The sequence below is a fragment of the Caretta caretta genome, chromosome 5, assembly GCF_965140235.1.
Source record: "Caretta caretta isolate rCarCar2 chromosome 5, rCarCar1.hap1, whole genome shotgun sequence".
Classification (NCBI taxonomy): Eukaryota; Metazoa; Chordata; order Testudines; family Cheloniidae; genus Caretta; species Caretta caretta.
The window spans coordinates 42584980-42597695 of NC_134210.1; the positions used below are offsets into that span (position 1 = coordinate 42584980).

General features: G+C 39.8%; 1 protein-coding gene across 4 annotated transcripts in view; it reads left to right on the top strand.

The window, feature by feature from the left end:
- TRAPPC13 (trafficking protein particle complex subunit 13) overlaps window positions 1–12716 on the top strand; it is a 43796-nt gene that overhangs the window by 12829 nt on the left and 18251 nt on the right. For all 4 annotated transcript variants that reach the window (XM_048851904.2, XM_075128501.1, XM_075128503.1 and 1 more), the window contains exons 2-6: window positions 1408–1476; window positions 4110–4209; window positions 5355–5439; window positions 7609–7736; window positions 7976–8048. In XM_048851904.2, the coding sequence (XP_048707861.1) occupies window positions 1408–1476; window positions 4110–4209; window positions 5355–5439; window positions 7609–7736; window positions 7976–8048 (455 nt within the window). The remainder of the gene's footprint in view (window positions 1–1407; window positions 1477–4109; window positions 4210–5354; window positions 5440–7608; window positions 7737–7975; window positions 8049–12716) is intronic.

The window sequence follows — 12716 nt, forward strand, 5'->3', positions numbered from 1 at the left end:
GAATCCCTCCAGGAGTACATTATGCCTTCTTCAGCTAAAATCTCCAATTTACACCTTCCCATTAAAAAGAGCTTTGCTTATGGTTCACTTTTGTAATATATCCATTCCCTAAAACAACTGACTGTGCCTCAATTAACCATCTCATGTAGGTGTCTCATATTGTAGCATAAATTATCACATGAACCATTGCACCATGCCCAAATGCATACCCGAAACAATCAATGATTTTACCAAGCTGGCATCAATGAATGCTGAGTAGACAAATGAATGTGAAATGGCACAAAAGTATAGTAGAAATGAAAATTCATCAGTCGTTCAAATAGCAACTTTCAATGCAAGCTTGTCCAGTTTATTTTTCTATAGCCTGAAGAGATACTGAGCTGAAGGTTGCCTTGATCTGCTACATATAATTTATTTCCTATTTTTAAATTGTAAACAATACATTCTATATGAAAAAATGAAGGAATATTATTTATATTTTGGAACTCCCAGATTCTTAAATTACTTTGCCGAGAAGCTATGACTTACTGATAATTGCGCTGTTGAATATTAGATTGTATTTGTTTAATCTTGTGAGTCTTGTTACACTTAGTATTAGAGGTAAAGCTTAACCAAAAATATTGTAAATGTGGGGAACACTGGTTTGCACAGACGAACTGCAAATGTTGGTCCCAGCAAATAATTTTATTCATATGCATTTAAAAAAAATACTGAGCCTTTGTCTAGAATTTTACATCTTCAAAGCAGTTTGCAGAAAATGGTCCTGATCTTGCAAACATGTATGCAATAGAACTCAATGGGATTACTGTCATGTGCAAATGTTTGCAGAATCAGGACCTGTGTGTGTTTGTTGTTGTTGTTTTGGGGGGTGGGGTGGGGTTGTTTTTGTTTTTTTTCCTATTCTCCATCTGGAAAATAATCTCTCTTGAGGATAAATCCCAGACACCATGATATAGATGAGGCTACATAATTTGAGTAAGATGGTTTAGATCAGCCTTGCAAAATTCTACTTGTCCCCTTTCCTAGGGCAAGATTGTTTGGTTTGTTTGACAGGTGAGTAAAATCTCATTCATTTTGTTTTTTCATTATTGTAGTGTAGAGTTTGTGCCTAGGCCATTACATTTTCATGATAGTTTTGCAAGGCTCATTTAAAGTTTGTGACGGCAAGAAATCAATTGTATGCAATGACCTAGATCCCTATTAAACTTTAACTCCATACTGACCAAAAATATTCACTAGGAAGTGCAGGTAATGTGATTGGTTGTATCACCCCCTTTCAAACTGACTTCAAAACAAGAAAATTAAAAATATGGTGGTGGGGTTTTTTTTACTAAAACTACGAAATATTTTTGGATCTTTTAAATACTGTTTGCTTACTAACTTTTCCTTTCCTTTCTGAATTCACAGTGATGAGGTTAACCAAGCCTACATTATTCACCAATATTCCAGTGACCTGTGAAGAGAGAGACTTGCCAGGTATATGATGATCTCTTGATAATTAATTCATTATTATTTATATATCACCAGAGGTGTTCATTGTACTGTACTTAACACATTTTTAAAAAGAAAAGCAGATTCATCCCCTGAGGAGTTACAATCTAATGAATACATAACACAAAAAAGGATGAAAAAGGTGGATGGTACTAGAAAGGCAAGAACATCTGAGAACGTTTATACTAATTTAGTAAGCAACATAAGTTGGAGTTTCATCATGGCACACAAAAGCAAAAAGGATTAAAGCAGTCCCAAATGAGCAACTGAAACTTCTACACCACACCTCTGCAGTCATAGAGGTTATAATGTATTACATGAAGTAAACATTCCCCCTGTAAAAGCCATAGAAAATAGCAAATCACCACCACAGTTCTCACCCCAAGGCTTTGGAAGCTTGGTGAACAACCTGTAAACATGTTCCCTCAAAATCTAAGGAATTAGAAAAATCATCCAGTGGATGCTGTTTTTGTTGTTTTGAGATGATTGTATGTGGAGGGAAGGTTTCAGACAATCAAGTACACACTGGGGAGAAAATAGAAGCATGGAATTACCGTGCATATCTGGAGACATGGCATTCTGTATTACTCCCTGTCAAGGTTCCTTCCCCACTCTGAACTCTAGGGTACAGATGTGGGGACCTGCATGAAAACCCCCTAAGCTTATTTTTACCAGCTTAGGTTAAAACTTCCCCAAGGTACAAACTATTTTCCTTTTGCCCTTGGACTTTATTGCTTCCACCACCAATCGTCTAACAGATATATAACCGGGAAAGAGCCCGCTTGGAAACGCCTTTCCCCCCAAAATCGTCCCCAAACCGTACACCCCCTTTCCTGGGGAAGGCTTCATAAAAATCCTCACCAATTTGCATAGGTGAACACAGACCCAAACCCTTGGATCTTAAGAACAATGAAAAAGCAATCAGGTTCTTAAAAGAAGAATTTTAATTGAAGAAAAAAAGTAAAAGAATCACCTCTGTAAAATCAGGATGGTAAATACCTTACAGGGTAATCCGATTCAAAACATAGAGAATCCCTCTAGGCAAAACCTTAAGTTACAAAAAGACAGAAAAACAGGAATATCCATTCCATTCAGCACAGCTTATTTTATCAGCCATTTAAACAGAACAGAATCTAACACATATCTAGCTAAATTACTTGCTAAGTTCTAAGACTCCGTTCCTTTTCTGTTCCCGGCAAAAGTATCACACAGACAGAGAGAGCCTTTGTTTCTCCCCCCTCCAGCTTTGAAAGTATCTTGTCTCCTCATTGGTCATTTTGGTCAGGTGCCAGCGAGGTTATCCTAGCTTCTTAACCCTTTACAGGTGAAAGGGTTTTTCCTCTGGCCAGGAGGGATTTTAAAGGTGTTTACACTTCCCCTTACATTTATGACACTCCCTCATTACAGCCATTAGTTTACCCAGCACCTTATTTCAATGGGTAATTGACAATGATTTTACAGGACTTGTTGTCTGATGAATTTCCTTGTCTGTTGGTGCTAGCACAGCATTCCAAGTTTCCCCTTGAAATTGCTGTGTTCTCCCCAGATACTGACTATATTCTAGAGGCCAGCCAAGGTGGAGAGAGAGGTGCTGTGCAGCCTAAATATTTTTCCCCTCCCCATCCCAGCAACTGACATTCTTCTTTCCCCATCTTCCAGTGCAATGGCAATGTAGCTTCAAAAAACACGTATCAGGATAAAAAGGCAAAATAAAGAAAATTGTATAAGAACGTAGATAGAGTAAAGTAAAGAAGGATAAATGGGTCAGCTATTTCTGATATGCTGTGCAGTTGGTCTTATGCAGGAAGAATTTCCATTGAGGTTAATGTTTATCTGGAGATATGTCTTTGGGATTGAGCCCTTCTGTGTTGACTGAATCATTAAACACAAAAGGTGGAATTTTCAGAAATTCTCACTGTGTTAAGAGGAGTAGAGTTAGACCAACATTGAATGCTTTTGAAAATTCCACCCAACTTGTATTACCTCAGTAAGGAAAATATGGCATAGACAAGTCAGTTCTCAAAGCCTTGGTCACCCAGATTTTTTTTTTAATTTGTCAATAGCTATTCAGCCAAAATCCAGTTTTGCTTGCTTTTCATTCTTGAAGGAAGCATGGTATTTTATGTAAGATTGAAAGATTATCTTGTTGCTGAATTATATATAGCAGATAAACTGTTGCTTATGCCTAATATGGAAGAGTGAGCAGTACTAAGTTCAGTGTATAATGATTGATAGCTTTTGCAACAGCAAAAGCTGTACTTAAGGTTTCCTCGTATGCAGGTGCCCTTTTATTTAAAACTTAATTTTACAAAATCACAAAGTTCCTAATCTGCACACCCTATTCAAGAACTAAACCAAACTCTACTAATGCTTAGAATTTAGCATGAGTGTAATTCAAGAAGCAATAAAGAGTTTAACATGAAACTATTCAGTCTGCCCTTTATTGTGGGGTCACTAAAGAAAAATAATTTAAACTAAGCCATAATATCAATAACATTCAAAAGCAGCACTGTATTATCAATTTCCAAATACATGGAAAGGAAACATGTCATTTGTATGTAGACAAGGATCTAGTTTATGCAAATGTTTTTGACCTATGCCATTATATATTATTACAGGAGATCTGTTGAATCAACTCATGAAAGATGACCCTTCCACCGTAAAAGGAGCAGAAACTTTAATGCTAGGAGAAATGTTGACTTTGCCTCAGAACTTTGGGTAAGAATTGAATATGCAACTGTAAGGTATGAAGATTATTGCTAGATGAATCCTGGAACTTGGATTATTTGTGCTTATTAGCACCCTTTCCTTTTTTTACAAATACACATTGCAGTATTTTGGAGATGACTAAGGATAACTTGTTTGTTTCATTAATAACAGGAAATTATTTATCGAGTATAAACACACAGTATTGATACTGGTGCAACATAGCCTGAATGTATTCAGTGACTGTCTCTGCAATACGTACCTGCCTCTGTGTGTAGTAGGGTCTAGGAGAGACCATAGACAGCACGGTACTGCATAGTGCCCTGCAGTGTGTGCAGCAATTTTTAACTTCCAGGTGAAATGTAACCCTTTATAGCAGACAGTCCCTTAGTAATGTGTCTGCATTAGAGAAATTTACATTCATGTACAGATCCCTAAGATATGATGCACCAATGATAAGCAGGATTTATGCCAACAGTTTACTCCTGTGTTTACTATATTAAGTTGTACCGGTGTAAGCCTCACTTTAAACTGATGTAGTGCACTTACATTTAAGGTTTTAAGGGACCACCTCTGTATATCTTGTTGCAGGACTGGGACTTTAGTTTAACAACTATCACTGAGATTTTTTTAAGTAGGAATCTGACTTGATCATTTTTTAATTTTTTTTTCTGATAGTTAAACTTTAAAAAATTGTGTATACTAGGAAATTGCCAGGGTATTTTTAGATCCTGGTTTTCCAGACACTTACCTATGTGAGTAACTTTATTCATACGTGCAGTCCCATTGGACTTGATTACAACAGGCACTGCAAAATTTCCCACTATTCCCACGCCTGGTTCAGCTCCGTTAATGGCAACAACGTTGGGATTCCTAGAGTAAAGAGTGGTTGCTGTCAGTAATTAGAGCACAGTGTCAATTAGACATGTTCTGAGCAGGGTTAGATGAGACAGTTTTTAAAATGCCAGTGGCCCATCTATGATCAGATTCTTGATATTGCTAGCACTGATGGAACTGAACTGGTCATAGCATAGACCACATCGTTGTAGAATTTTAAAATAAAATATTTACAAAAATTAAAGATGGACTCTAATGGATTTCAGTGGGTCGACTTGTTGAGAATTACATTGTTAAAAAGTACTATTTTCTTTGAACAGAAATATATTTCTGGGAGAGACCTTTTCCAGTTACATTAGTGTACATAATGACAGTAATCAAGTTGTCAAGGACATATTGGTAAAGGTATGTGAAAAGATATATCTATTTATTGGATTTATAAAATGTGTCAAATCCACAGTATCTGGTGCATTTTTAACGTAATACACAGCAGGTATTAAGAAATAACCATTAAAAGGTTTCCCAGCACAGGAAAAAAAAAATCCTCAGGTAGTCTGGAATGAAATCGTAAAGAGTTTTAGAGGACAAAATCAAGTTAGGATTGCATCCAGAAGCAAATGGGAAGAAGGTCTTTGTAGTATTAGCGTAGCATGATTTTCACAGCTAAGACCAGCAGGAACTGTATTCTGCACTAGCTCTAGCTTCTGAATGGTCCTCAAAGACTGTCCCAATTAAAGCATACATACCTCTGAAATTATTTACATAGCCAAAGACTAGTATGCCACTGACTGAAATCTAAATTGTCTCTATTTTTAACCATAGCAAGTATGGAAAAGCTTTCATAGAAGCATTGCAGAAATGCATTATTCTATTTCTTAAGTATAGATGAAAGATCAAAAATGGTTCAAAATTATTAAAATGCCTGTCTCTTTCATCTTAGTGTGTGCAATAATTAGCTGGATGAAATCTTGTTGTGGGTTGAGTTATAACCTCCATTGAGATTGATAGATGTGAACTCACCCTTCAGTTAACATAGCTGTAAACATAAGCCCCCACCAAAGACAAGAGGAGTATGTGTTTCCACCAAGGAGCTTTTGCTGAATATTGTTTTCAGGAGTGGGAGAGTAGGCAGAACAGTCAAAAGACAGAGAGGGAGAAAGCTGGAAGGATCGACTGAAAGCACAAAAGCAGAGCCTGGAAGAAACCTGGGGAGAGGTTTTTGGGTCAGGAGGGTAGGCTGAAAAGAGTGCTCTTGGTGATGTGAGCAAAAGAATCTGTTTCCTTCTGTTTGATTGCTTCTACATTCAGAGACATGAGACTTTGTACATAAACAAAACTTCATTAAAGAAATATCTGACTGTCACCATTTCTTTTCCTAACTGAAGTGGTGCACTAGACCCTAAATATTTGGCCAGCTGCTCTGGTCAAAAGGGGCAACAATATATACTTAACACACTTAGCAAGGTTAGTAATGATTCTCCATTACTAGCAATTTTTAAATCAAAATTGGATGTTTCTCTAAAAGACATGCTCTGGGAATTATTTTGGCGAAGTTCTGTGGCCTGTGCTATACAGGAAGTCAGAGTAGATGATCACAATGGTCCCTTCTGGCCTTGGAATCTATGAATATATATATATATATATATACAGCGTATGTCAAATGGAAAGTCCACTTCAAACGAGTATAACCTCAGCAAGTAATAAGTGCTCTCATATTGAACAAAAATGGGCTAAAATCTAAATCGTGGAACTCTTTTTCTGAAGCCAGTGGCAGTGCTGTGAGCCAAGGCCATACAGAAGTAGACCTTCTGTATGTGTACTGAATATTATCCTTGGCTTTGAAAATATATATCTATATATAAATAAAAATATAATATTAGTTCTATTGCAGATACAAATGCATTTAGTCAATCTACAACCAAATAAAATGTGTGTTCTGGTAATCACACATTGCCAACCTTTTTATTTATCAGCATTTAAGGGGAAAAAAACCTCCTGTACTATAACACACTGTTCATGCCATGGATCTAATTATGCTGCAAAGCAAAAACTGTTGGGCCATAAAGAGAAATGGTAACTAAGATCTAGTATGTAGTGCTTCTCTTCTCTCCCCCCACACCCTTTTTTTGGGTCCCTTTTCAATACTGCACTTATTAGACAAGTATGGAACAGATGTAACATAAAATTTACTCACTGGGGTTTGAATAAGTCACTCTTAATACAGTATGGGCTTGCTGTCCTAATTCAGGCAAAATTGTCATTGCTTGCAGGCTCCACAGGTTATTCTCATACATTAATGTTGCTGCAAATATTGCATTAGTTGTCTTTTACATTCCAATTAATTAAAAAAACAACATGAAATGTATGTGCCTGTGTCTGTAGACAGATTTTTTTAAAAAAGGCTTTAAAAAGCAAATTCATTTCTGGTCATCTGGCTTTCATAGTATTCTGTAGATTATTTGAATTAAATGTAGTGCCTCACAAGGTATGTTTTGGTTTTTTTGTAATGCTTTGCTCTTTAGACACACTGCTGACTTGAAAGCATTCTAACCTGTGTTGTTTTTCAATTCCAAGGCTGATCTTCAAACAAGTTCTCAGCGATTAAACCTTTCAGCTTCCAGTGCTGCAGTGGCAGAACTTAAATCTGACTGTTGCATTGATGATGTTATTCACCATGAAGTAAAGGAAATAGGAACACACATGTAAGATTTTATATCTCCTCCTGACTTATGCATTTTCTTACACATATCCCTGAAATTTTTTATATAGCAAAAGACTAGCATGCCACTGACGGAAATCTAAATTGCCTTTATTTTTAATCATAGCAAGTATGGTAAAGCTTACATGAAAGCATTGCAGACATGCATTGTTCTGGTTCTTCTTAAGTACAAACAAAAGATTGAAAATTGTTCAAAACTATTAAAATGCCTGTCTCTTTCAGCTTAGTATGTGCAGTAAGTTATACTACACAGACAGGAGAGAAGATGTACTTCAGAAAGTTCTTCAAATTCCAGGTACTGTATATAAGAATATGCAGTGTCTGTAGCTAATAGGTACTGTTTGTTTACTTGCAGCACTTGAAATCTAAAAAATATATTCGCTTTTTTATTGAAAATAGACTTATGTTAAACAGATTATTTTGTGTCTTTAGGGGTGGTATATAGTGTTGTAGAACTTGCTTTTTATAAGACATTTAACAAATGCGGAAAAATATTCAGTGCTATGAGATACAGATTTTTTTTTTATGGGTGATGGAGTTCAGTATTGTCCCACCTTTTAGAATTTTTTCAGTTTTTTTTGTTTTTTTAAATGTAATTTCCTCTGTTTTCAAGTACATAAAAGCTTGTTACAAGGAGGAGGGAGAAAAATTGTTTTTCTTAACCTCTGAGGATAGGACAAGAAGCAATGGGTTTAAATTGCAGCAAGGGAGGTTTAGGTTGGACATGAGGAAAAAATTCCTAACTGTCAGGGTGGTTAAGCACTGGAATAAATTGCCTAGGGAGGTTGTGGAATCTCCCATCATTGGAGATTTTTAAGAGCAGGTTAGACAAACACTTGTCAGGAATAGTCTAGATCAGGGGTGGGCAAACTTTTTGGCCCGAGGGCCACATCTGGGTATGGAAATTGTATGGTGGGCCACGAAATTGGGGCTGGGGTGCAGGAGGGGGTTGAGGGCTCTGGCTGGTGGTGCGGACTCTGGGGTGGGGCCAGAAATGAGGAGTTCAGGGTGCGGGGGAGAAGGGGGCTCTGGGCTGGGGGAGGGGGTCAGGGGTGCAGGCTCTAGGCAGCTCTTACCTCAAGCAGCTCCTGGAAGCAGTGGCATGTCCCTCCTCCAGCTCCTATGCATATGTGCGGCCAGGCAGCTCTGTGTGCTGCACCATCCACAGGCACCGCCCCTGCAGCTCCCATTAGCTGCAGTTCCTGGCCAATGGGAGCTGCGGGGGTGGCGCTTGGGGCGAGGACAGCACACGGAGTCCCCTGGCTGCCCCTAAACGTAGGAGCCGGAGGGGGGACATGCTGCTGCTTCTGGGAGCTTGGCATGGGCGCACAGAGTGGCCTCCAACCCCAGTCTCCGGCTGGAGCGCGGGAGCAGGGCAAGCCCCAGACCCCGCTCACCAGCAGGAGCTCGAGGGCCGGATTAAACTGGCTAGAGGGCCGGATGTGGCCCGCGGGCTGTAGTTTGCCCACTCCTGGTTTAGATACTAGTTATTCCCCCTGCCATGAGTGCAGAGGACTAGACTAGATGACCTCTCAAGGTCTCTTCCAGTCCTATGATTCTATGTTTAAAAGGAAAAAAAAAAAAAAAAGAATGTCAAAAGAACATTGCTAAGGTTGCAAAGTCCAGCACTCAGTAGTTAAGAAATGCCAAATTAAGGTTGCACTGGCAAATTTAATTCTGGCATTTCCTAACTTTAGAGTGCTTAACTTTAATACCTGAATAATGTTCTTTTGCCATTCTTTTTTTTTTAAATAAAAAGAAACTGGCAAAAAACAAATGGGTCATTCCGCCACACGGACCTATGCCACTTGAGCTGATGGAGTAACAGATAGTACAGTAACTTTTTACTTAACGTTGTAGTTATGTTCCTGAAAAATGCGACTTCACACACACACACACAGTATAAGTTTGAAACAAAGAATTTAATACTGGTACACAGCGATGGTGATTGTGAAGCTTGGTTGAGGTGGTGAAGTCAGAGGGTGGGATATTTCCCAGGGAATGCCCTACTGTTAAATGATGAACTAGCATTTGGATGAGCCCTCAAGGGTTAACTCATTGTTATTAATGTAGCCTCACACTCTACAAGGCAGCACGAATGGAGAGAGGGGAGACAGCATGGCAGACAGAGACACACACCACGTGTGTGAGGAGAGAGAGAGATGTGCATTTCCCCTTTAAGTACGCTGACCCCAATCTTAAGTACAGGGCCTTGTTAAGTAGATCAGCAAGCTGAGGCCGCAGCTGCTGCCAGGAAGCTCCCTCCATCCTGAGCCTTGTGGTATGTCCCCCCTGCTCTATGGAAGATTGGGTAAGCGGGGTGCAGGAGCAGGGGGGAGGGTAATACCTTGACATTAGCCCCCTCGTCCTCCCACACAGCAAGCAGCAGGCTCAGGGAGCAGCTCCAAGGCAGAGGGCAGCCTCCGCACAGGGAACTTCGGGGAGCTGATAGGGGGGCTGCTGGCCCACCCTGGTTCCAAGCCCCCACCAGCTAGCTGCTACGGCCTGCTCTTCCTGCAAGCAGTGGACAAAGCAGGTGGCTGCCAAACACCGTTATAAGGGAGCATTGCACAACTTTAAACAAGCATGTTCCCTAATTGATTAGCAACCTAACAACAAAACAACGTTAACCGGGGCGATTTTAAGTGAGTTACTGTAGTAAGTTGTCATCCTCCATGTGGGCTAGCACTAGAGGAACATGAGATACTTTGCCAGTGTGTTTCACAGATATTTGCTGACAGGAGGGGAATGGTAAGATTCAGGAATCTTGGGTTCCATTCCACGCTGTGGAGGACTGTAGTGAGCACAGACTCTTCTGCCTATTTCCCCTAAATTCTGACCCCTTCTGTCCCATCCCCTCCAACATGTCCCAGTCCTCTCTCTTCCCCAGTCCCATTTTCCTTGTCTGCCCAGCCCAATTTCCAGTCCTCTGGCTTTCCGTCCCAGTCCTGGTCTCTTTGCCCACCCATTCCCACCCCTTCCCCCACCCCACTTCTTGTTCCCAGACTCCTTGCCCAGCCAGTCTCCCCTCCTCCCAGCCCTTGTCAAGTCTCTTCTCTACCCCACACCCATGTTCTCTCTCTACTGGTTTCATTTCTCTGTTCCTAATTCAATCTCAGCGTCTCCCGCCACTCCAGCTTTGTCTCAGTCTCCTTGTCCAACCAGTCCCATTCCTCCTTGCCCTCCATCCTGGTTCCTCATTAGATTGATATCTCTCTCTCCTTCCACTTGCGCCACTGATTACTAGTCCCAGTCTCTCTCTGGTTCTTTGTCCGATTTCAGTCCCCCACTGTTTCCCTCCCTGGCTCCCATTCCTAATCTCCTTGCCCAGCCAGTCCCTGTCTTCCTCCAGTCCCAATTCCCAATCTCAGTGCTCCCTCCCCTTGACTTCCCCCAGTCCCTCCAGGTCCTTGTCTAAATCTACTCTGGCTCACCTCCCAGAAGGCTCTGGACCCTTTTGGATACAAACTGGGCAGCTTTCTCTTCGTCATTGCCTGAGTGCCAGGAGGGGTGTTGTTGAGAGCACAGGAGTGAGAGGCTGCCTGCATTTAGCATAGGGGCATGGGCCTGGCCTAGCGTGGCATGGCCTGGGACAACCCAGAGCTGCAATTACAGGGAACATCCTGCTCCACCCCAGGCAGGAACGTGTCCACTGTGGACAGAATCTTCTGAGATCTTAGCTGCTAAGAAGTCTCCATTGATCATGTGAAAACTGCACTTTTTTTTCAAAGATAACTTTTCTAAATTTGGATTTCAAGTCCCCTGCTCCAAACGTCGTTGATATTTTTGAACATGGGGAAAAATAACATATTTTTCTCTAACTTAGTCTTGGAAATGGCTGAAACCTTTTTGGTAAAATTTTCCAGAAAAAATTCTGCCTGAAGAAGAAACCCACCATCTAATATTTCACGTTGAATGGTTAAAGTTTGGAAAAGTTATAACTAACTGAAAAGAATGTGTTAAAATGAGAAATATCGGGCAACTTTAATAATAGGCTACCCAGCCTATAATATATTAAATGTGTACTCTTTCCATTGACAAATAGTGAACTCTTTCCCTTATTTTTGTTTTTGTTTTTCATGGACCTGTTATTACCGTGATTGGTTGAAAACAACCACATTTCGAACCCCAACCCAAATTATCAATGTCTGTCTGTTAATTGCAAAAAAGAGAGGGATCATTGGAACACATTGGTGTGCTGTGGGGTTTTTTTTGTAGGGGAACTATGAGGAAATATTTGAAAGAATGAGGCATATTTTGGCCATCCATGACTAAAGAGGGATACAATAACTACAGATAATTGAAGGATGTGAACAGTATGGACCTGATCATACAGTCAGACAAATATGGGCTTGTTTTGAATCTGGAATTGATTGTAGGATCAGGACCTAAGACTGGAGAGGAACTATTTAGGGTGGCCAAGACACCATATACATGATATAATGAGATTATCTTAAATGAAGGAAATTTTCTCTTAGAGAGTAAGATTAATGTCTTAACAATAAGACCTTTTATCTTTTGAAATAGTCTGAAGAAACTGGTGCAAGCTCATTCACCTCAGTCATTTAAAATAGGACTGGTAAATATATTGAAAGAAATAAAACTGACTGGTTGCTGGAAATGTAGTAATTACCTCATAGGTCTTTTCTGTCTGTCATTTTCTGGCTCTCTGAGAGTTACTGTATTTTTAAGATGAATAAAATTTGTGCAGAAAAACTTTGACAGGTGTTTATTGATTGTTAAATAAAGTAGAATAGGAAGAGGTCTTGATGCCAAAACCAGCCTTCCAGGATAGAAGAAAACAAAGAAAATGAAAATAGGTAGTCAGCTACTGTAAATAATAAAACATTCCTCTATTGTCCAATATTTTGGGATTTTTAGATGGAGGGAAAGGGGAAATTGTCCAACATTTGCATAAAAGAAAACATTTTACAGTAAAGAGAGGGGAATCTGCAAACAAGGT